At 44.2% G+C, this 26,048-nt stretch overlaps 1 protein-coding gene across 1 annotated transcript; it reads left to right on the top strand.

Annotated features, from left to right (window-relative positions):
* Positions 1 to 11,083: 11,083 nt before the first annotated feature.
* Positions 11,084 to 25,447, top strand: myclb (MYCL proto-oncogene, bHLH transcription factor b). Its single transcript, XM_045709580.2, has 3 exons — positions 11,084 to 11,523; positions 12,194 to 12,897; positions 21,296 to 25,447. The coding sequence occupies exons 2-3, from the start codon at positions 12,246 to 12,248 to the stop codon at positions 22,096 to 22,098; spliced, it is 1,455 nt and encodes a 484-aa protein (XP_045565536.1). The 5' UTR covers positions 11,084 to 11,523; positions 12,194 to 12,245; the 3' UTR covers positions 22,099 to 25,447.
* The last annotated feature ends 601 nt before the right edge of the window (positions 25,448 to 26,048 follow it).

Below are 26,048 nucleotides of genomic sequence, written 5' to 3'. Positions count from 1 at the left end.
ATTAGAGCTCTTTTTTTGTTTTTGACATTTAATCACAGAAAAATGGCCTTAACTCAAAAAGCGTTGAGGCCTCGATGCCATCTTGTTTGGGGCTAACTGACCATTATGCCTAACCTATGCTCACCAAGTTTCGTCTTCGAAGTCTTTTCCATTTAGGAGTAATGGCCATGTCGTGATTGGTGATGTTTTGTACATTTGCAATAAGATTCTATTCGCCATCTGCTGGAATTTACCGTGACAGCGGAAAAATGACCAAAATGTGAAAATTCTATAAAACGGAAACCAAATGTCCGAGAGACTTCGTTCGATGACTTCCCGGAAGATCTGCCCCGGTGCACGGCCCGCCGCCGTCGGCGAATTTTACAAACATTCGCGGACGTCTAGTAATGTGGAGTAATGTGGAGTTTTTCATCGATCATAGAGCAAATGCCAAAAAGTGCCCTTCATGTATGTAAACATACAGTTGAAATCTGAAGTTTACTGTCACGACTTCTCCCGAAGTTGATGCCCCTCCTTGTTCGGGTGGTGCTCGGTGGTCGACGTCACCGGTCTTCTAGCCATCATTGATCAGTTTTTCATTATCCATTGGTTTTGTCTTGTCTTCCATCACACCTGTTTCCAATCCCATTAATTACTTGTGTATTTAACCCTCTGTTTCCCCTCATGTCCTTGTCGGTGATTGTTTGTATGTTATGTTACGTGGGTTTGTGTATCGGTGTGCGACGGGTATCCTTTACCCATTTTATTTGTACTTTGGTTTTGGAGTTGGTTTTTTATTTAAATACTCCATATTAACCAACTTGGTTTCTCCTGCGCCTGACTTCTCCTGCACCTACACACACGAACATGACATTTACATACACTTAGGTTGTAGTCATTAAAACTCGTTTTTCAACCACTCCACGAATTTCTTGTTGACAAACTATAGTTTTGGCAAGTCGGTTAGGACATCTACTTTGTGCATGACACAAGTCATTTTTCCAACAATTGTTTACAGACAGATTATTTCACTTATAATTCACTGTATCACAATACAAGGGTCAGAAGTTTACATATACTAAGTTGACTGTGCCTTTAACCTGTTAGGGCTAGGGGGCAGTATTGACACGGCCGGATAGAAAACGTACCCGATTTAATCTGGTTACTACTCCTGCCCAGTAACTAGAATATGCATATAATTATTGGCTTTGGATAGAAAACACCCTAAAGTTTCTAAAACTGTTTGAATGGTGTCTGTGAGTATAACAGAACTCATATGGCAGGCAAAAACCTGAGTAGATTCTGAACAGGAAGTGGCCTGTCTGACAAATTGTTGTTCATCTTGGCTCTTTTTATTGAAGACTGAGGATCTTTGCTCTAACGTGACACTTCCTACGGCTCCCATAGGCTCTTAGAGCCCGGGAAAAAGCTGAAGGATATCGAGGCAGCCCCAGGCTGAAACACATTATCGCGTTTGGATAGTGGCTGGTCAGAGTACTCTGAGACTCAGGCTCGTGCACGAGATGTTTTTATTTTCTCTCTCTTTGTACGTATACACGCTTTCCCGGTCGGAATATTATCGCTTTTTTACGAGAAAATGGCATAAAAATTGATTTTAAACAGCGGTTGACATGCTTCGAAGTACGGTAATGGAATATTTAGAGATTTTTTTGTCACGAAATGCGCCATGCTCGTCACCCTTATTTACCCTTTACCTGTTCACCGGACGTGCTTGTTGCACCCTCGACAACTACTATGATTATTATTATTTGACCATGCTGGTCATTTATGAACATTTTAACATCTTGACCATGTTCTGTTATAATATCCACCCTGCACAGCCAGAAGAGGACTGGCCACCCCTCATAGCCTGGTTCCTCTCTAGGTTTCTTCCTAGGTTTTTGGCCTTTCTAGGGAGTTTTTCCTAGGGAGTTTTTCCTAGCCACCGTGCTTCTTTCACATGCTTTGCTTGCTGTTTGGGGTTTTAGGCTGGGTTTCTGTACAGCACTTTGAGATATCAGCTGATGTACGAAGGGCTATATAAATAAATTAGATTAGATTTTGATTTGGATAGTGTCTTGAACGCACAAACAAATCGCCGCTATTTGGATATAACAATGGATTATTTGGGACCAAACCAACATTTGTTATTGAAGTAGAAGTCCTGGGAGTGCATTCTGATGAAGAACAGCAAAGGTAATAACATTTTTCTTATAGTAAATCTGACTTTGGTGAGTGCTAAACTTGCTGGGTGGTCCCGTGTGGCTCAGTTGGTAGAGCATGGTGTTTGCAACGCCAGGGTTGTGGGTTCGATTCCCACGGGGGACCAGTACGGGGGAAAACATTTATGAAATGTATGCATTCACTACTGTAAGTCGCTCTGGATAAGAGCGTCTGCTAAATGACTAAAATGTAAATGTAAATAGCTAGCCCTGTGATGCCGGGCTATCTACTTAGAATATTGCAAAATGTGCTTTCACCGAAAAGCTATTTTAAAATCAGACATATCGAGTGCATAGAGGAGTTCTGTATCTATAATTCTTAAAATAATTGTTATGTTTTTTGTGAACGTTTATTGTGATTAATTTAGTAAATTCACCGGCAGTGTTCGGTGGGAATGCTAGTCACATGCTAGTCACATGTAAAAAGCTGGTTTTAATATAAATATGAACTTGATTGAACAAAACATGCATGTATTGTATAACATAATGTCCTAGGGTTGTCATCTGATGAAGATCATCAAAGGTTAGTGCTGCATTTAGCTGTGGTTTGGGTTTATGTGACATTATATGCTAGCTTGAAAAATGGGTGTCTGATTATTTCTGGCTGGGTACTCTGCTGACATAATCTAATGTTTTGCTTTCGTTGTAAAGCCTTTTTGAAATCGGACAGTGTGGTTAGATTAACGAGAGTCTTGTCTTTAAAATGGTGTAAAATAGTCATATGTTTGAAAAATTGAAGTTTTTGCATTTTGAGGTATTTGAATATCGCGCCACGGGATTACACTGGCTGTTGAGTAGGTGGGACGCAAGCGTCCCACTGGCCCATAGCGGTTAACAAGAGAATCACTGACATGATGTCAGCTCGTCCTTTTGTGGCAGGGCTGAAATGCTTTACATACACTAAGGTGACTGTGCCTTTAAACAGCTTGGAAAATTCCAGAAAATGACATAATTTGAGTCAATTATAGGTCTACCTGTGGATGTATTTCAAGGCCTAACTTCAAAATCAGTGCCTCTTTGCTTGACATCATGGGAAAATCAAAAGAAATCAGCCAAGACCTCAGAAAAAATTGTAGACCTCCACAAGTCTGGTTCATCCTTGGGAGCAATTTCCAAATGCCTGAAGGTACCACGTTCATCTGTACAAACAATATTACATAAGTATAAACACCATGGGACTACGCAGCCGTCATACCGCTCAGGAAGGAGACGCGTTCTGTCTCCTAGAGATTAACGTACTTTGGTGAGAAAAGTGCAAATCAATCCCAGAACACCAGCAAAGGACCTGCAAAAGTATCTATATCCACAGCAAAGCAAGTCCTATATTGACATAACCTGAAAGGCCGCTCAGCAAGTAAGAAGTCACTGCTCCAAAACCGGGGAAAAAGGGGGAAGCTTGCAAGCTGAAGAACACCATCCCAACCATGAAGCACGGGTGGCAGCATCATGTTGTGGGGGTGCTTTGCTGCAAGAGGGACTGGTGCACTTCAGAAAATAGATGGCGTCACGAGGAAGGAAAATTATGTGGATATATTGAAGCAACATCTCAAGACATCAGTCAGGAAGTTAAAGCTTGGTCGCAAATGGGTCTTCCAAATGGACAATGACCCCAAACATACTTCCAAAGTTGTGTCAAAATGGCTTAAGGACAACAAAGTCAAGGTATTGGAGTGGCCATCACAAAGCCCTGACCTCAATCCCAAAGAAAATGTGTGGGCAGAACTGAAAAAGCGTGTGCGAGCAAGGAGGCCTACAAACCTGACTCAGTTGCACCAGCTCTGTCAGGAGGAATGGGCCAAAATTCACCCAACTAATTGTGGGAAGCTTGTGGAAGGCTACCTGAAACGTTTGACCCAAGTTAAACCATGTTAAGGCAATGCTACCAAATACTAATTGAGTGTATGTAAACTTCTGACACACTGGCAATGTGATGAAAGAAATAAAAGCTGAAATAAATCATTCTTTCTAATATTATTCTGACATTTCACATTCTTAAAATAAAGTGGTGATCCTAACTGACCTAAGACAGGGAATTGTTACAAGGATTAAATGTCAGGAATTGTGAAAAACTGAGTTTAAACGTATTTGGCTAAGGTGTATGTAAACTTCCAGCATCAACTGAATGTTTCCCATGCCAATAAAGTCCCTTAAATTTCAATTGAATTGAATTGAGAAAGAGAGAGTGAGAGAGAGACAGAGTGCGAGATATAGAGTGTGAGAGAGAGACAGAGACAGAGAGAGAGACAGAGAGAGACAGACAGAGAGACAGAGAGAGAGACGGAGAGAGAGAAAGAGAGAGAGAGACAGAGAGAGAGAGGAGAGAGACAGAGTGAGAGAGAGACAGAGTGAGAGAGAGACAGAGTGAGAGATATAGAGTGAGAGAGAGACAGAGAGAGAGAGAGACGGAGAGAGACAGAGAGAGAGAGAGAAAGAGAGAGAGAGAGGGGAGAGAGAGAGAGAAAGAGAGAGAGACAGAGAGAGAGAGAGTGAGGACAGAGAGAGAGAAAGAGGGTTTGTGAGTGTAAGATTTACTGTTCTTTTTAATTGTATTTTTCACTTTTGTTTATTATCTACTTCACTTGCTTTATTTCCCCATGCCAATAAAGCCCTTAAATGTAATTAAATTCAAATTGAATAGGGAGAGAGAGAGAGAAAGAGAGAGAGAGAGAAAGAGAAAGAGAAAGAAGAGGGAGAGAGATTGTAGCATCACTCTATTCAGGTCTTCAGCAATAAGTCTGTCTTTATCTATTGTAGCTCCCTCAGGGGAATAGGAGAGATAACTCTTAAGTCTCTCTATTTCCTGTCAGCTCAACATCTCAGACATTTGGGTGAAGGAAAAGGGATGGAGAGATTGAGAAAGGGGGACAATTGTTGATAGGAGGGGGGAAATGCAGGTTAGGGGGATGAATAGAGTCAGTGGTTAATGGATTGACTGAGGGTGGGGGGGGGAGCCAGTTGACTGAGAAGGGGACAGAGCCAGTAGATAATGGGCTGACTGAGAGGGGGACAGAGCCAAGAGGTAATGGACTGACTGAGGGGGAGATATAACCAGTAGATAATGGGCTGACTGATGGAGGGATAGAGACAGTAGATAATGGGCTGACTGAGGGGGGATAGAGACAGTAGATAATGGGCTGACTGAGGGGGGATAGAGACAGTAGATAATGGGCTGACTGAGGGGGGATAGAGCCAGTAAATAATGGGCTGACTGAGGGAGGGATAAAGCCAGTAGATAATGGGCTGACTGCTGGGGTATAGAGCCAATAGATAATGGGCTGACTGAGGGAGGGATAAAGCCAGTAGATAATGGACTGACTAAGGGAGGGATAGAGCCAGTAGATAATGGGCTGACTGAGGGGGGATAGAGCCAGTAGATAATGGGCTGACTGCTGGGGGGATAGAGACAGTAGATAATGGGCTGACTGAGGGGGGATAGAGCCAGTAGATAATGGGCTGACTGCTGGGGTATAGAGCCAATAGATAATGGACTGACTGATGGGGGGATAGAGCCAGTAAATAATGGGCTGACTGAGGGAGGGATAAAGCCAGTAGATAATGGACTGACTAAGGGAGGGATAGAGCCAGTAGATAATGGGCTGACTGAGGGGGGATAGAGCCAGTAGATAATGGGCTGACTGAGGGGGGATAGAGCCAGTAGATAATGGGCTGACTGAGGGGGGATAGAGACAGTAGATAATGGGCTGACTGAGGGGGGATAGAGACAGTAGATAATGGGCTGACTGAGGGGGGATAGAGCCAGTAAATAATGGGCTGACTGAGGGAGGGATAAAGCCAGTAGATAATGGGCTGACTGCTGGGGTATAGAGCCAATAGATAATGGGCTGACTGAGGGAGGGATAAAGCCAGTAGATAATGGACTGACTAAGGGAGGGATAGAGCCAGTAGATAATGGGCTGACTGAGGGGGGATAGAGCCAGTAGATAATGGGCTGACTGCTGGGGGGATAGAGACAGTAGATAATGGGCTGACTGAGGGGGGATAGAGCCAGTAGATAATGGGCTGACTGCTGGGGTATAGAGCCAATAGATAATGGACTGACTGATGGGGGGATAGAGCCAGTAAATAATGGGCTGACTGAGGGAGGGATAAAGCCAGTAGATAATGGACTGACTAAGGGAGGGATAGAGCCAGTAGATAATGGGCTGACTGAGGGGGGATAGAGCCAGTAGATAATGGGCTGACTGAGGGGGGATAGAGCCAGTAGATAATGGGCTGACTGAGGGAGGGATAGAGCCAGTAGATAATGGGCTGACTGAGAGGGGGATAGACCCAGTAGCTAATGGGCTGACTGAGAGGGGGATAGAGCCAGTAGATAATGGGCTGACTGAGAGGGGGATAGAGCCAGCAGATAATGGGCTGACTGAGAGGGGGATAGAGCCAGTAGATAATGGGCTGACTGAGGGGGGATAGAGCCAGTAGAAAATGGGCTGACTGCTGGGGTATAGAGCCAATAGATAATGGGCTGACTGAGGGAGGGATAAAGCCAGTAGATAATGGACTGACTGAGGGAGGGATAGAGCCAGTAGATAATGGGCTGACTGAGGGGGGATAGAGCCAGTAGATAATGGGCTGACTGAGAGGGGGATAGACCCAGTAGATAATGGGCTGACTGAGAGGGGGATAGAGCCAGTAGATAATGGGCTGACTGAGAGGGGGATAGAGACAGTATATAATGGGCTGACTGAGGGGGGATAGAGCCAGTAGATAATGGGCTGACTGAGGGGATAGAGCCAGCAGATAATGGGCTGACTGAGAGGGGGATAGAGCCAGTAGATAATGGGCTGACTGAGGGGGGATAGAGCCAGTAGATAAATGGGCTGACTGAGGGAGGGATAGAGCCAGTAGATAATGGGCTGACTGAGGGGGGACAGAGACAGTAGATAATGGGCTGACTGAGAGGGGGATAGAGCCAGTAGGTAATGGGCTGACTGAGGGGGATAGAGCCAGTAGATAATGGACTGACTGAGGGGGATAGAGCCAGTAGATAATGGGCTGACTGAGAGGGGGATAGAGCCAGTAGCTAATGGGCTGACTGAGAGGGGGATAGAGCCAGCAGATAATGGGCTGACTGAGAGGGGGATAGAGCCAGTAGATAATGGGCTGACTGAGAGGGGGATAGAGACAGTAGATAATGGGCTGACTGAGAGGGGGATAGAGCCAGTAGATAATGGGCTGACTGAGAGGGGGACAGAGCCAGTAGGTAATGGGCTGACTGAGTGGGGATATAGCCAGCAGATAATGGGCTGACTGAGTGGGGATAGAGCCAGTAGATAATGGGCTGACTGAGGGAGGAATAGAGCCAGTAGATAATGGGCTGACTGAGGGGGGATAGAGCCAGTAGCTAATGGGCTGACTGAGAGGGGGACAGAGCCAGTAGATAATGGACTGACTGAGGGGGGATAGAGCCAGTAGATAATGGTCTGACAGAGAGGGGATAGAGCCAGTAGATAATGGGCTGACTGAGAGGGGATAGAGCCAGTAGATAATGGGCTGTCTGAGGGGGGATAGAGCCAGTAGATAATGGACTGACTGAGGGGGGATAGAGCCAATAGATAATGGACTGACTGAGGGGGGATAGAGCCAGTAGATAATGGGCTGACTGAGGGAGGGATAGAGCCAGTAGATAATGGGCTGACTGAGGGGGGATAGAGCCAGTAGATAAATGGGCTGACTGAGGGAGGGATAGAGCCAGTAGATAATGGGCTGACTGAGAGGATAGAGCCAGTAGATAAATGGGCTGACTGAGGGGGGATAGAGCCAGTAGATAAATGGGCTGACTGAGGGAGGGATAGAGCCAGTAGATAATGGGCTGACTGAGAGGATAGAGACAGTAGATAATGGGCTGACTGAGGGGGGATAGAGCCAGTAGATAATGGGCTGACTGAGAGTGGGGATAGAGACAGTAGATAATGGGCTGACTGAGAGGGGGATAGAGCCAGTAGAGAATGGACTGACTGAGGGGGGGATAGAGCCAGTAGATAATGGGCTGACTGAGAGGATAGAGACAGTAGATAATGGGCTGACTGAGGGGGGATAGAGCCAGTAGATAATGGGTTGACTGAGAGTGGGGATAGAGACATTAGATAATGGGCTGACTGGGGGGATAGAGCCAGTAGATAATGGGCTGACTGAGAGGGGGATAGAGCCAGTAGATAATGGGCTGACTGGGGGATAGAGCCAGTAGATAATGGACTGACTGAGTGGCGATAGAGCCAGTAGATAACTGGCTGACTGAGGGGGGATAGAGCCAGTAGATAATGGGCTGACTGAGAGGGGGATAGAGACAGTAGATAATGGGCTGACTGAGGGGATAGAGCCAGTAGATAATGGGCTGACTGAGAGGGGGATAGAGCCAGTAGATAATGGGCTGACTGAGAGGGGGATAGAGCCAGTAGATAATGGGCTGACTGAGAGGGGATAGAGCCATTAGATAATGGGCTGACTGAGAGGGGGATAGAGCCAGTAGATAATGGGCTGACTGAGAGGGGGACAGAGCCAGTAGATAATGGGCTGACTGAGAGGGGATAGAGCCAGTAGATAATGGGCTGACTGAGGGGGGATAGAGCCAGTAGATAATGGGCTGACTGAGAGGGGGACAGAGCCAGTAGATAATGGGCTGACTGAGGAGGGATAGAGCCAGTAGATAATGGACTGACTGAGGGGGGGATAGAGCCAGTAGATAATGGGCTGACTGAGGGAGGGATAGAGCCAGTAGATAATGGGCTGACTGAGGGGGGATAGAGCCAGTAGATAAATGGGCTGACTGAGGGAGGGATAGAGCCAGTAGATAATGGGCTGACTGAGAGGATAGAGCCAGTAGATAAATGGGCTGACTGAGGGGGGATAGAGCCAGTAGATAAATGGGCTGACTGAGGGAGGGATAGAGCCAGTAGATAATGGGCTGACTGAGAGGATAGAGACAGTAGATAATGGGCTGACTGAGGGGGGATAGAGCCAGTAGATAATGGGCTGACTGAGAGTGGGGATAGAGACAGTAGATAATGGGCTGACTGAGAGGGGGATAGAGCCAGTAGAGAATGGACTGACTGAGGGGGGGATAGAGCCAGTAGATAATGGGCTGACTGAGAGGATAGAGACAGTAGATAATGGGCTGACTGAGGGGGGATAGAGCCAGTAGATAATGGGTTGACTGAGAGTGGGGATAGAGACATTAGATAATGGGCTGACTGGGGGGATAGAGCCAGTAGATAATGGGCTGACTGAGAGGGGGATAGAGCCAGTAGATAATGGGCTGACTGGGGGATAGAGCCAGTAGATAATGGACTGACTGAGTGGCGATAGAGCCAGTAGATAACTGGCTGACTGAGGGGGGATAGAGCCAGTAGATAATGGGCTGACTGAGAGGGGGATAGAGACAGTAGATAATGGGCTGACTGAGGGGATAGAGCCAGTAGATAATGGGCTGACTGAGAGGGGGATAGAGCCAGTAGATAATGGGCTGACTGAGAGGGGGATAGAGCCAGTAGATAATGGGCTGACTGAGAGGGGATAGAGCCATTAGATAATGGGCTGACTGAGAGGGGGATAGAGCCAGTAGATAATGGGCTGACTGAGAGGGGGACAGAGCCAGTAGATAATGGGCTGACTGAGAGGGGATAGAGCCAGTAGATAATGGGCTGACTGAGGGGGGATAGAGCCAGTAGATAATGGGCTGACTGAGAGGGGGACAGAGCCAGTAGATAATGGGCTGACTGAGGAGGGATAGAGCCAGTAGATAATGGACTGACTGAGGGGGGGATAGAGCCAGTAGATAATGGGCTGACTGAGAGGGGGATAGAGCCAGTAGATAATGGACTGACTGAGAGGGGATAGATCCAATAGATAATGGGCTGACTGAATAAATAAATAAATAAATAAACCTACCATTAAAATTATAGACTGATAATTTCTTTGTCAGCGGGCAAACGTACAAAATCAGCAGGGGATCAAATACTTTTCCCCCCACTATATATATATATATATATATATATATAATGTTGAGTTTATATTGTTGTTCCGTATATAATACGCTCATTACTGATTCACAATCCACAATAGCCTACGAAGTATGATTTTAGGTGGAGAGAAGTAGCAGAACGAACAAACTTTATGGGTCTGTGTTTTTGTGAGTTAAAAGCACATACAGTATACCAGTTTCCACCATGCATGTGTGTTTCTGTCTGTCTGTGAGTTGACACCAGCTGTGTGTGTGTGTGTGTGTGTGTGTTTGTGTTTTGTGTGTTTGTCCATCAGCAGCTGTTGATCAGATATACTTGGCCTAGCAGAGCGCTTTGCTTTGCTTCCCTATCGACTGAGAGACAGTTGGGGGTCTTTTCACATCGTTAAGGCTGATATTGATCACATAGAAATAGTATGCTGTTTAGGACATCAGATACCGCAGCCATATGTCCGGTATAACACACACACACACACACACACACACACACACACACACACACACACACACACACACACACACACACACACACACACACACACACACACAGACACACAGACACACAGACACAGAGACAGAGACACAGACACAGACACACAAATACACACACACATACACACACATACACACAAGCAATAAGATAGTGAGTGGACACACTTGTATTATTGCAACATATGCAAAGTCCTACCCTTGTTTAGGTGAAATGCGGCCCATGTCATGGTTATAATAATCTCTGTCTTATAACGAACTACCTGTTATCCAATTGGGTCCCATTTGTGATTTTGACGGCGTTGGAAAAGGCCTCCTTGGAAATGATTGTGTCCCTTTAAACGGTAGGCGTAGCCTTCTCACTCTCCAACGCCTCTTATGTAAATCACAGCTTCTCCTTCTTCCGGTGATCTGGTGCAGCAGTCAGCTTGTATCCAGAACTAACTCTATCCAAGTCACGGCTTGTGGGAAGTATAAGCCTAGTAGTCTACTTTCTCATACACTTTAGTGCGCAGGAATCAAATAGTGAGCATTCAACTGGAAGCAACAGCTAATTATATCGAGAGTCATTTAGTTTCGCGGTGTTGGTTAGACTACTCATTATAGGAATTAAGGAAGAAGACGCAAGACGCTCCTTACATTTCACCAGCGCGTAAAGGACAACATTTAGTTATTTTCCCCCCCTTGCCTGGACGGAAGACTAACGCCCACTAATAGAAGACAGCCTCCATCGCAGTGTTTCGGAAGTTTGACTTGTAAATACGACTGTTGTGGTCATTTTATTTAGGCTAGATTTATTTCCTCTCTTCCTTGTCAATGCTTTGTGAGAACGGCTGGTTGTCTACCGTAAAAACGGTGAGTGTTGTTTTGAAGATGTTTACCAACTTTTTAATTTTTATTGCGTTATTTGGGATTTTTTTTTATCGGTTTGGCCACAATTTTAAAGGGGGGGGGGGGGGGGCATATTTATATCCTAGTAGCCCCAAATTCTACTGTGAATCTATTTCACCGGTGTATTAGGTAATGCAACTATGTTGGGACACGGAGTTGTTTAGTTCCGTGTACACTGTTGCGAGGCGATGGCGGTAACAATCATTTGCGAGGTTGTTGTAGCCTGTTATTTATTTTTCTTCTACTTCGGTGCAGTTATTAAAGGTTGTTCACGGGGTAATTGGTTGCAATATAATTACCGAATCTAGGACCAAATAGCCATTTCAACACTTTTTTTTCAAGAAAGCATAAGTCACTTGACATGTTCTATACAATTAGAAATCTATATAAAAGGACAGTGTTTTAATAATAAATCGTGATAACTCACATTTCCTTATTTGAGAAGTATTTTTTTTTCTTCCCCCACTAGGTATTAACAGATGTAAAATAGCCAGAAACACAATAGTTGTATCATAACAGAATAATGTGTTTATCACAAGTGTAACGTGCTAGGCTGATTCCCAGTACTCTCTGTCTCTCTCTCTCTCTGTCTCTCTCTCTCTCTCTCTCTCTCTCTCTCTGTCTGTGTCCCCAGTAAGGCTATTGATAACGGAGATAACGGAGAAGTGTACTGCCCTGACCTCTAGATGCCGGGTATAAACTCCACCACCGCTCCTCGCTATGAGTCAGGCTGGGAGATGGAGTACGACCGTTATCAACATTACTTCTACGACGACCACGATCCGGACGAGGATTTCTTTAAATCCACTGCGCCCAGCGAGGACATATGGAAGAAATTCGAGCTAGTACCGACTCCGCCCATGTCCCCTATCCGGACGTTGGAGGGGGCAGCCGGGTTCGGGATGGTCTGCCCTTCGCTGGGGGACAAACTCGAGTGGGTGTCTCAGTTTTTGGGTCAAGATGACGACCAGGATGTGCCGTGTAAACTCAGTTCCGCCGACGAGGCTTTGGGTAACCTGAGCTCCATTATCATCCAGGATTGCATGTGGAGTAGCTTTTCGGCAGGTAAACAGCTGGAGAAAGTTGTCGGGGAGCGACACGCTTCCTGTCCCGGGTCGGGGTTGACCAAACCGGCCCCGCAGCAGGTGGGAGCTGGCATCAACACCCCCGGGAGGGCGCAGTGTGTGACGATGCCCATGGACACGGCTGTTCCGGTTCACAGTAGCTTGGCAACGGATTGCGTGGACCCGGCTGCTGTTCTCACCTTCCCCCTGACCGGGGGACCGTTCAAAAAACCTACGGTGTCCTCCGGTTCGGAATCCCCCACAGACTCATCAGGTACGTCAACATTGGCCCGTTAAACTGACTATATATGAAGGTCCTTTTTATTTTTATTTATTTTTTATTTCACCTTTATTTAACCAGGTAGGCAAGTTGAGAACAAGTTCTCATTTACAATTGCGACCTGGCCAAGATAAAGCAAAGCAGTTCGACAACATACAAAAACACAGAGTTACACGTGGAGTAAAACAACATACAATCAATGATGCAGTAGAAAAAAAATAATAATAATAATAAGACTATATACAATGTGAACAAATGATGTGAGATAAGGGAGGTAAAGGCAAAAAAATGCCATGGTGGCAAAGTAAATAAAGTATAGCAAGAAAAACACTGGAATGGTAGATTTGTAGTTTGAAGAAAGTTCAGAGATAAAATAAAATATAAATAATATGGTGCAAAGGAGCAAAATAAATAAAAAAAAATAAATACAGTAGGGGAAGAGGTAGTAGTTTGGGCTAAATTATAGATGGGCTATGTACAGGTGCAGTGATCTGTGATCTTTTACTGTCATGAGTCAGGAACTCTGGATGCTGACAATTTGCTATAGTTAACATACTGGCCAATAAGCAACAACCTGGTCTCAGAGCATTTCGTATAATTTTGTATGTAAATCTGAAACAATCCATTTAGTATGTTATGTTTTGTGTGATGTATTAGAATGTATTCATCTGTGAATGTCCATCACCCATTTCATATAATATGACAATTCGTATATGTTACAAATTTGCAAAATGTACAATATGTTACAAATTTGCAAATATTATATGAATTTTAGCTAGGTGGTTAAGGTTATCTAGGCTGTTTTTTATTTTTTAAGAACAGTTAAGAACATATTCTTATTTTACAATGATGGCCTATCGGGGAACAGTTGGTTAACTGCCTTCTTCAGGGGCAGAATGACAGATTTTTACCTTGTCAGCTCAGGGATTCGATAGGGTTCCATAGGGCTCAGGTCTAAAGTAGTGCACTATATAGGGGATAGGGTTCCATAGGGCTCAGGTCTAAAGTAGTGCACTATATAGGGGATAGGGTTCCATAGGGCTCTGGTCTAAAGTAGTGCACTATATAGGGAATAGGGTTCCATAGGGCTCTGGTCTAAAGTAGTGCACTACTTTAGGGAATAGGGTTCTATAGGGCTCAGGTCTAAAGTAGTGCACTATATAGGGGATAGGGTTCCATAGGGCTCTGGTCTAAATTAGTGCACTATATAGGGAACAGGGTTCCATAGGGCTCAGGTCTAAAGTAGTGCACTATATAGGGGATAGGGTTCCATAGGGCTCTGGTCTAAAGTAGTGCACTATATAGGGAATAGGGTTCCATAGGGGTCTGGTCTAAAGTAGTGCACTATATAGGGACTAGGGTTCCATTTGGGAAACAGCCAGAGAGCATTAGTCCCACTAGTTCCTTGGAGTCTAGTCAGTGAGGTTGGAGCTGAAATCAGATGTATATGATTTTAAATGAATCCCCAGTGTTAAACATCCACATTTGACACAAGCCTAAGATATTTCTACATATTGGAATAGCTGAAGTTGTTACAAACAACAATATCTCCAAAGATTATTCTTGTATAGTGAATGGCTATAGTGAAATGGTTACAGCACGTGGCTTCAATGCTCGGTCTTGTTGCAAATTGAATGATTGTTGGGGGGGGGGGGGAGAGAAACTGTGATAAAACCAGTGATTTGCTCGGAGACTGAGGTCCCTTGTTATTACTCAGAATGTGAGAACACTAGCCTCATATCATTCTGTCTCCCCCCCCCCCCCACACACACCATCCCCACACCACCACGCGACTGAAATGAATAACCTGAGAGAGAGAGAGGGAGAGACTTTCCACTGAGCGTGAGGTATGCACTGATTGTGTGTCATACCCATCAGGTCATAGGATGTCATAGTAATTTGGGCTTTTCATCTGGTAGAATTGAGGGAGAGACACAAGACCCACTTGTGTTTGACAGCAGCTGATAATCCGATATGGTGATGCCTTGTACCAAAATCAACTAATGGCGGGAATCAACACAGTTGTGCATTTGATGACGCCTTCTCGTCATGAATGAGCCTAGTATGGGGTGGATTAGATTTTACTGAATAGTATATTCAAAATAGTACCCAGTTTGTAGTACCCAGTCTGTAATATGAGTAGTACCCAGTATGTAGTATGAGTAGTACCCAGTATGTAGTATCCAGTATGTAGTATGAGTAGTACCGAGTATGTAGTATGAGTAGTACCGAGTATGTAGTATGAGTAGTACCCAGTATGAGTAGTACGTAGTATGAGTAGTACCCAGTATGTAGTATGAGTAGTACCCAGTATGTAGTATGAGTAGTACCCAGTATGTAGTATGAGTAGTACCCAGTATGTAGTATGAGTAGTATGAGTAGTACCCAGTATGTAGTATGAGTAGTACGTAGTATGAGTAGTACGTAGTATGAGTAGTACGTAGTATGAGTAGTACGTAGTACCCAGTATGTAGTATGAGTAGTACCCAGTACGTAGTACCCAGTATGTAGTATGAGTAGTACCCAGTATGTAGTATCCAGTATGTAGTATGAGTAGTACCCAGTATGTAGTTTTAGTGTGCTTTTAACTATATTATATTTATTTTTATATATTTTTTATTTTACCCTCTTTTTTTCTCTCCAATTTCGTAGTATCCAATTGGTAGTTATTGTCTTGTCCCATCGCTGCAACTCCCGTACGGACTTGGGAGAGGTGAAGGTCGAGAGCCAGGCGTCCTCCAAAACAAGACCCAACCAAGCCGCACTGCTTCTTGACACAATGCTCGCTTAACCCAGAAGCCAGCCGCACCAATGTGTCGGAGGAAACACCGTACACCTTGTGACGGTGTCGGAGTGCACGGCCCGCCACAGGGGTCGCTAGTATGCGATGGGACAAGGATATCCCTGCCGGCAAAACCCTCCCCTAACCCGGACGACGCTAGGCCAATTGTGCGCCGCCCCATGGGTCTCCTGGTTGCGGCTGGCTGCGACAGAGCCTGAACTCGAAGCCAGAATCTCTAGTGGCACAGCTAGCACTGCGATGCAGTGCCTTAGACTACTGCGCCACTCGGGAGGCCTTCAGCAAGCTTACCGGTACACACTTTCCCTGAAATAAAGTACACAAGGGACCGAACATAATTTATAATAAGGAGAACATCAGACCTCCTCTGAAATGAAAATGGATGACCCTCCCTTCAGCCAAATATAATTTACCTAACCCCTCCCTGAAAGCTGAAAAAAATAGTGACTCTCCCTATACCCACTTTGTTTAATTATTATTTTGGATAGCAGAAAAACATGTCCACCGTTTACCCTCACTTCTAGGACAGACCAGAGCCTTAGATATGCAGTTTTACAAAGTGTTATTCGTCCTGTAACTATTACATGGCAACACAGGAATTTTGATCGAGCACATGGCTACGGGCCAGAAAGTTGTGGGACCACCACGGACAAGAGTAGGGGTGAAAATATCCCCTTTATAGTAAAAGCATTGCATGAAACCATCATCATATTTGCAGGTTCGAGAGAAGAAAAAAAAAATGCCTTTCATAAACATTTTCATGCAATTCTACGTCATTTTACATGTTAGCAGAATCGTTTTAAATTAATACTACACAAATAACCAAAATTACAGGCTAAGAATGGGCAGGTTAAATAAAGGAATTGTTCTCAACCAGCCTACCTGGTTAAATAAAGGAATTGTTCTCAACCAGCCTACCTGGTTAAATAAAGGACTTGAAATAACATAAATAAATCCCGGAGCTACAGTCTGACTCTAGGCTCCGCCCACTGTGACGGGCAGCAAATAACGAAGAAGCTCATGTCCATCCTCAGACTCAAGTGCCACGCCCTCTTCCTGGACTTTAAAGTGAGTCGACGGCTCTGCTATAGGCTATGACCACCTGTCAATCAACTGTCTGTCCACTCTCTCCACACCTACATGAAATGCCTATGTGTTCATCTTATCATAATTCTTCAAGGCCACATCCTGTTTGCACGTAACTACATCTGAGATTTCATTAGGAATCCCAGCATGGTACTTTAGGCTTCCTAGTGGTTAGAGCGTTGGGCCAGTAACCGCAAGGTTTCTGGATCGAATCCCCGAGCTGACAAGGTTCAAAATCTGTCGTTTTACCCCTGAGCGAGGCAATTAACCCACTGTTCCCCGGGCGCTGACGACGTGGATGGCGATTTTTTTTATTTTTTATTTTTTGTTACATTTTTAATTTTTTTTTTTTTTAAGTCAGCCCCCGCACCTCTCTGATTCAGAGGGGTTGGGTTAAATGTGGAAGACACATTTCAGTTGAAGGCATCCAGTTGACAACTGACTAGGTATCTCCTCCCCCCCCCCCTTTCCCTTTCCACTCCAGACAGAGTAGGCCGACCTACGCAGAAAATTGAAAGCTTTAACCTCTATGTGACCGGCGGGACGAATTCGTCCCACCTACGTAACATCCACTGCCAGCCTGTGGCGTGATTTTCAAAATCTTCAAAATCCTATTACTTCAATTTCTCAAACATATGACTATTTTACAGCCATTTAAAGATAAGACTCTCGTTAATCTAACCACACTGTCCGATTTCAAAAAGGCTTTACAACGAAAGCAAAACATTAGATTATGTCAGCAGAGTACCAAGCCAGAAATAATCAGACACCCATTTTTCAAGCCAGCATATAATGTCACCAAAACCCAGAAGACAGCTAAATGCAGCACTCACCTTTGATGATCTTCATCAGATGACAACCCTAGGACATTATGTTATACAATACATGCATGTTTTGTTCAATCAAGTTCATATTTATATCAAAAACCAGCTTTTTACATTAGCATGTGACGTTCAGAACTAGCATACCCCCCGCAAACTTACGGGGAATTCGCTAACATTTGACTAAATTACTCACGATAAACGTTCACAAAAAGCATAACAATTATTTTAAGAATTATAGATACAGACCTCCTCTATGCACTCGATATGTCCGATTTTAAAATAGCTTTTTGGTGAAAGCACATTTTGCAATATTCTAAGTATATAGCCCAGGCATCACGGGCTAGCTATTTAGACATCCGGCAAGTTTAGCACTCACCATAATCATATTTACTATTATAAAAATGTCATTACCTTTTGTTGTCTTCGTCAGAATGCACACCCAGGACGTCTACTTCAATAACAAATGTTGGTTTGGTCCAAAATAATCCATCGTTATATCCGAATAGCGGCGTTTTGTTTGTGCGTTCCAGACACTATCCGAAATAGTAAAGAAGTGTCGCGCGCTTGGCGCAATTCCTGACAATAAAATTCAAAGTATTCAATTGCCGTACGTCGAAGCATGTCAACCGCTGTTTAAAATCAATTTTTACGTCATTTTTCTCGTAGAAAAGCGGTAAAATTCCGACAGGGAATCTCCTTTTCGGCAAACAGAGGAAAAAATCCCAAAGGCGGGGGCGGTCGGGGTCACGCGCATAAGCTAGTGTCTCTTGATGGGCCACTTGAGAAAGGCGATAATGTGTTTCAGCCTGGGGCTGGAATGACGACATTCTCTTTTTTCCCGGGCTATGAGAGCCTATGGACGACGTGGGAAGTGTCACGTTAGAGCAGAGATCCTTAGTAAATGATAGAGATGGCAAAGAAGTTCCAGAAATGGTCAGACAGGCCACTTCCTGTAAAGGAATCTCTCAGGTTTTGACCTGCCATTTGAGTTCTGTTATACTCACAGACACCATTCAAACAGTTTTAGAAAATTTAGGGTGTTTTCTATCCATATGTAATAAGTATATGCATATTCTAGTTACTGAGTAGGAGTGGTAACCAGATTAAATCGGGTATGTTTTTTATCCAGCCGTGTCAATGCTGCCCCCTAGCCCTAACAGGTTAACTGCTGTCTACTCTTCTTCTTCTATGGCTTATCCCAACGGGAGAAGGTCACAAGCGTTTCCCTAAAAGCTGTCTGGGTTTAAAACATCTTCTATTGTACAGAACGTTAATCGTTTAATGGAACTGATAGTGACAGAATTAGATAACCTCCCAAGTAAAGTCATCTTTTGTCTCCTTCACTGTACAAGGTTGTAGCTCAGCTTCAGAATGTGAAAGAAACAAAACAATGATATCTCCATGTGCATCGGTGTCACGTCTTTCCCAGGTATTTTACAGCTCGTTTCTAGCATAAAGCATCGTGGACCAAAGCACTGTTTTATAGATCACTTTACAGTGTATATAATCAGATCCCTTCAGAATCTATAGGCTATGGGTCATTTGATTAAGACCACACTGAATAGCCGATACTTTATCGTGCACCCTGCAGAGAATCAGAGATGAGGGGTGGCATTAGGTATATTACCGTTCAAAAGTTTGGGGTCACTTAGAAATGTCCTAGTTTTCCATGAAAACAGACATGAAATGAGTTGCAAAATGAATAGGAAATATAGTCAAGACGTTGACAAGTTTATAAATAATTATTTTTAATTGAAATTAATAATTGTTCTTCAAACTTTGCTTTCGTCAAAGAATCCTCCATTTGCAGCAATTACAGCCTTGTAGACCTTTGGCATTCTAGTTGTCAATTTGTTGAGGTAATCTGAAGAGATTTCACCCCAATGCTTCCTGAAGCATCTCCCACAAGTTGGATTGGCTTGATGGGCACTTCTTACGTCCCATACGGTCAAGCTGCTCCCACAACAGCTCAATAGGGTTGAGATCCGGTGACTGTGTTGGCCACTCCATTAGAGACAGAATACCAGCTGACTGCTTCTTCCCTAAATAGTTATTGCATAGTTTGGAGCTGTGCTTTGGGTCATTGTCCTGTTGTAGAAGGAAATTGGCTCCAATTAAGCGCCGTCCACAGGGTATGGCGTGGCGTTTCAAAATGGAGTTATAGCCTTCCTTCTTCAAGATCCCTTTTACCCTGTACAAATCTCCCACTTTACCACCACCAAAGCACCCCGAGACCATCACATTGCCTCCACCATGCTTGACAGATGGCATCAAGCACTCCTCCAACATCTTTTCATTTTTTCTGTCTCACAAATGTTCTTCTTTGTGATCTGAACACCTCAAATGTAGATTTGTCTGTCCATAACACTTTTTTTTCCAGTCTTCCTCTGTCCAGTGTCTGTGTTCTTTTGCCCATCTTAATTTTGTAATTTTATTGTCCAGTCTGAGATATGGCTTTTTCTTTGCAACTCTGCCTAGAAGGCCAGCATTCCGGAGTCGCCTCTTCACTGTTGACGTTGAAACTGGTGTTTTGTGGGTACTATTTAATGAAGCTGCCAGTTGAGGACTTGTGAGGTGTCTGTTCCTCAAACTAGACACTAATGTACTTGTCCTCTTGCTCAATTGTGCACCGGGGCCTCCCACTCCTCTTTCTATTCTGGTTAGGGCCAGTTTGTGCTGTTCTCTGAAGGGAGTAGTACACATCATTGTACGAGATCTTCAGTTTCTTGGCAATTTCTCACATGGAATAACCTTCATTTCTCAGAACAAGAATAGACAGATGAGTTTCAGGAGAAAGGTCTTTGTTTCTAGTCATTTTGAGCCTGTAATCGAACCCACATATGCTGATGCTCCAGATACTCAACTAGTCTAAAGAAGAACAGTTTTATTGCTTCTTTAATCAGGACAACAGTTTTCAGCTGTGCTAACATAATTGCAAAAGGGTTTTCTAATGATCAATTAGCCTTTTAAAATGATAAACTTGGATTAGCTTACACAATGTGCCATTGGAACACAGGAGTGATGGTTGCTGATAATGGGCCTCTGTACGCCTATGTAGATATTCCATAAAAAATGTACCGTTTCCAGCTACAGTAGTCATTTACAACATTAACCATGTCTACACTGTTATTTCTTATAAATGTTATGTTATTTTAAATGGACAAAAAATGTGCTTCTCTTTCAAAAACAAGGACATTCTAAGTGACCCCAACCTTTTGTCTACACTGTATTTCTTATAAATGTTATGTTATTTTAAATGGACAAAAAATGTGCTTCTTTCAAAAACAAGGACATTCTAAGTGACCCCAACCTTTTGTTTGTCTGTCTGTCTGTCTGTCTGTCTAAGAAACTAATTCTAAAACACCGAAATATTGACTTTACTCCTTTCTTTTCCCTCCCCAATTTCATGGTATCGAATTGGTAGTCTTGTCAAAATACTAAACCCTCCCAAGTTCATTTTATACCTTTTTGAATTTCCTGTTAGTGTTTATTGTTGAATATAGAAGGGTAAATAAAGTGATTTTTATAAAGGATCGAGTGAATAAATGTCATAGTTGATTTATCTTATCAACTACTATCTTTGTAGTAGTTGATTATCTTTGTTTAAGATGTTTTTCTTTGTTTGTTTTTGTTTGTTTGTTTGCATTGCTCTGGTCACTAACCTTCTCTATTGCTTCTCCAGATGATGAATCTAGTGATGATGATGATGAGGAGGAGGATGAAGAGGAGATTGATGTGGTGACTGTGGAACACAAGCAGTACAAGTCCCGGCGGCTGGCCAACGGCGGGCTGAACGGGCGGACGCCGGTGACCATTATGGTTGGAGCAGACCCTGTGGACCCGTGTATGAAACATTTCCACATCTCTATCCACCAACAGCAGCATAACTACGCAGCGCCTTCCCCCGACACACACAAACATCCCGAGCCCCCCAGGAAGAGGGTCCGACACGAGCCCCCAAACTCTTCTCATAACTTCTCAAACTCATCTCACCCCCAGCCACACCCAGGCCCCGCCTCAACCAATCAGTACTCTGAGAGCAAATCGCCTCACGTCGCAGTAGCAACGGCCAGTTTGGAGTCACCTGATGCCAACGCACTCATCCTTGCCTCCTCCCCCTCGAACTCTCCCCCATCCTCCTCCTCCTCCCACCACCTCTCCCCCTTGAAGTCCTTCTCCCACTGCTCCCACCCCTGCAGCCCCCAGTCCTCCGACTGTGAGGACACGGACAAACGCAAGACTCACAACTTCCTGGAACGTAAACGGCGCAACGACCTGCGCTCTCGTTTCCTGGCGCTGCGGGACAACATCCCTGGCTTGGCAGAGTGCCCCAAGACGCCCAAGGTGGCCATCCTGACACGTGCCACAGAGTACCTGGCGCAGCTGCATTCTAGCGAGCGCCAGCGGGCACAGGAGAAACGTCAGCTGAAGGCCAGACAGCAGCAGCTACTCCGCAGGTTGGCACAGCTCAAGCAATGCCCCTGAACTCACTGACTGACTGACTGGCAGGCTGGCAAAGCTCAAACAACGCCCCTAAAGTGACTGGCTGGCACAGCTCAAACAACATCCCTGAACGGACTGGCATACTGACTGGCAGCGACCTCTAGTCGACAGAAACCAGGACTGAATGAAAACCAACTCTCACTATCAGGCTGGCAGGGAGAGAAGCCCAAGTAGTATGCTTTGCTCAACCCAATATTATAAACCAGGACTGAGTCAAAACCAGGGATGGATCTCAACCCAATATTATAAACCAGGACTGAGTCAAAACCAGGGATGGATCTCAACCCTATATTATAAACCAGGACTGAGTCAAAACCAGGGATGGATCTCAACCCTATATTATAAACCAGGACTGAGTCAAAACCAGGGATGGATCTCAACCCTATATTATAAATCAGGACTGAGTCAAAACCAGGGATGGATCTCAACCCAATATTATAAACCAGGACTGAGTCAAAACCAGGGATGGATCTCAACCCTATATCATAAACCAGGACAGAGTCAAAACCAGGGATGGATCTCAACCCTATATCATAAACCAGGACAGAGTCAAAACCAGGGATGGATCTCAACCCTATATTATTAAACCAGGACTGAGTCAAAACCAGGGATGGATCAGAGAGGATTTTCTTGCTCTTGTTGCCCCAATCCCAAATGGATCCCTTTGCCCCTATTCTTAGGAAAGTGGTTCAAGATCTGCAAGGACAATAACGATCAAGGGAAATGACATAATGGGTAGTGTTGGGATGGGGTTGTGAACTCCCAGACACACAGGATGGGATTAAGGAGCAAAGACCCAAACGTTCACTTTGTGGGGAGTGGGTTATAATGTGGTGTTATGGTTATTTCTGTTTGCACATTTGCTTCAGTGATTGACAGAGCAATCATCTCGTCAGGAAGGACAGTAACCTGATTGGGGGGGGGGGGGGATTCTGGGCTGGCATTTTATCTCCCTGTTATATCTACCAGATTTAATAAAGTATGTAAATATTTAATGTTAATTCATGTTTCCCGATAGGAAGACTATTTGTTGACGAGAAGATATCATGCCATGTAGGCAGTGTGAGATTTGATCGTATGCATGTGTGTAAAGATTATCCATCGCTACAGCAACAACGGCTCAGATTTAGTTGATGTTGACATGAGAACATCTTGAAATATAATCCTAAACTAAATACATTTTTGATCAGCTCTGAAACTCAACAATATATTTATACTTTCAGTGCCATTTTGAAACCAGTCAGTGACTAATGGATTTTTTTTTCTTCTATTGATCAAAATGTTAGCCATTGCAAACAATGTCAGTTTATTTGAAACTGACAGGAAATGGAACATCTGCTTGTGTATCTTAACGTTGTTCTTATAATATTTGCCACCCGTGCATCTTATTTCCTGTTACTGTCTAAGACTGTATGGTATCATGAGTGGATCCATCGATTTGTGCATTATGTCCACATCAGCCTGGCAATGTACATAGACTGTCGTGTGTGTGTGCATGTCTCGCTGTGTGTTGGTATCTCACTGTGTGTTACATACTAGTATCCTTCTGTACAGTCCCTAATGAACCAAAACCAGAGCTTTCAGATTTCGTCCTATTTTCTTTCCTGTTTCCTGACACTGGCTTAACTCAAATCTCAAAATGATTATATTTTTGTTAGTAAAAAAAAAAAGGTTAAATAAATAAATATTCAAATAATAACACTATTGAAACGTTACTTTGATCACACTTGCCACTTTGTGACGCTGTGCCTGTTTTCTTTACAGTAATCATTTTGTTTCTTGTTGATTTGTACAAAAGTTCAGAGTTTTGTACTATATTTTCCTACAGTTTTTTTTTTTTTGTGAGCTGACGTGGTTGGTATGGCTGTTATGTGCTGCCCCTCCCTCTCTCTCTCCCCCCCCCCCCCCCCATCTCTTTCAACCCTCCCTGCTCAAACTAATCATTATCTAGCCAGCACTTTCTAAAATCTCACAATAGGGCACCTAAGAAAATGTAGTTCTTAAAGGCCTTGGTCGGTTGGCCTCAAGTGAACCCACTGTCTCAGCCTCTCTCTCTCTCAGCCTCTCTCTCTCTCTCAGCCTCTCTCTCTCTCTCAGCCTCTCTCTCTCTCTCAGCCTCTCTCTCTCTCTCAGCCTCTCTCTCTCTCTCTCTCAGCCTCTCTCTCTCTCAGCCTCTCTCTCTCTCTCTCAGCCTCTCTCTCTCTCTCTCTCTCTCTCTCTCTCTCTCAGCCTCTCTCTCTCTCTCTCTCAGCCTCTCTCTCTCTCTCAGCCTCTCTCTCTCTCTCTCTCTCTCTCTCTCCCCCCCCCCCCCAGTGAACCCACTGTCTCAGCCCTATCCCCACCAGCTGTATCACAGGATGTCACTGGGGGTGATTAGTTGAAGCCAACAGAGAAACTCAACAGAGAAACTCTGAAACTACGGGTCACGTCCCAAATGGTTCCCTGTATAGTAATCTACTACTGACTAGAACCCTATGGGTCCTAATCCCTATGGGCCCTGGGCAAAAAATATTGTACTATGTAGAGAATAGGGTGCCATAGGAGATGGGCACTCATCCTGTAGTGTAACAGACTTGATGTCTTTTTAATATAACCTACTCAGTGGCCTGTCATCATCCTTGTTAACTAGAGAGAGATCTCAGGATTACCTCGGTAGGAGCGCTGATCTAGGATCAGTTTTGGCATATAGATAAAACCATAATAAGATTAGAAATGGGCAGATCCCAGATCAGCACTCCTACTCTCAGATGCTTTGTGGATACGGGCCCAGGGAGCTAGAGGTTCAGATTGGGTGGCAATTTTATTATTTTATTTTTTGGCAGCCTGGTTTCAGAAGGTGAGCTGCTACTAATGTTAACCCTGAAAGCTTGGATTACTCCCTCTGCCTCCCACAGAGTAGAGAGTGGGAGAGGGCGAGCGTAGAGAGGAACGATGGAGAGGGTGAGATAGTAGGGGAAAGAGCAGTTGGGGGGGGGGGGGGGGGGAAGAGTAGGAAGGGAGAGCAAAACTAGAGTATCTCTTCACTTTCACTACTTTCTCCATCTGTTCTTTCAGCACATACCACCACCACCAGTAGCCTGTTTCTCTCTTTTGTAAGGCAAGGTCTATTAGCGCCGCCTCAGGATTGGCTGTAGCCCATTGGAGTTTTGATTTGATTTGTCACTGGTCTCTGCGTTAGACACAGTCATTTTTGGCAGTGGGCCATAAAAACGCTTCACTCTGGGAATTCTAATATGGTGGCAGGCAGCCTCGTCTCAAGCACTTTGTTTTCAGTACCTCAAGCCTATATGTACAGAGAGAATCAGACAAATGTAATAAATTCAAAACATCACCTCAGTCTCTTTTTTTGTCTAGCCTGTTTTCCTGTTAATATATGCTGACAATGACAATATCAAAGGAATGTTCTGGAATCATTCACACCACAGGAAGTTGGTGGCATCTTAATTGGGGAGCACAGGCTCAGACATGTGGGAAGACCTATTTTTCTTGCTAGTGTTTTCCTGAAGTAAGCTTTGACTGTTAGTAGGGCACTAGGCTTACTGCTTCACTTTGCAGGGTTGAGGGGGGAAAACAAGCTATTTTCAGAGGAGAGGTGTGTCCGTGTACTTTAAAATCAACACCTGTGTGAGTAAGGGTGAAAACTACTCCCACTCTTCAATGGCCGTTTCCATGGAAACATCTCGGCCTCATTGCCATAGCAACAAGTATCTAAAGTTACTATGGCTCTACTCCCCCCAGTTTCTATAGTAACCCTTACGAGATCGATTTGCAGGGAGAAGCCGTTCCCTTTAGTAAAGTAAATCAAGAACAGAAAATACAGCCTATTATTATTATTGGTATATAAACGACACTACATTGATAAAAATGTAGTGTTGTCTTTGTCCACATAACAGCCTAATGTCTTTTGGATGCAGGCTTTTATAAACAAGTTT

The sequence above is a fragment of the Salmo salar genome, chromosome 27 (genome assembly GCF_965601325.2).
Source record: "Salmo salar chromosome 27, fSalSal1, whole genome shotgun sequence".
NCBI classification, from domain to species: domain Eukaryota; kingdom Metazoa; phylum Chordata; class Actinopteri; order Salmoniformes; family Salmonidae; genus Salmo; species Salmo salar.
This window is presented reverse-complemented; position numbering and strand designations above follow the sequence as displayed.

What these genes read in the sequence shown, in the direction of transcription:
- myclb (XM_045709580.2), top strand. Translation starts at nt 12,246, where the DNA reads ATGCCGGGTATAAACTCCACCACCGCTCCTCGCTATGAGTCAGGCTGG. An exon ending in ATCCCCCACAGACTCATCAG is followed by an intron (nt 12,898 to 21,295) that starts GTACGTCAACAT and finishes TTGCTTCTCCAG; the next exon opens with ATGATGAATCTAGTGATGAT.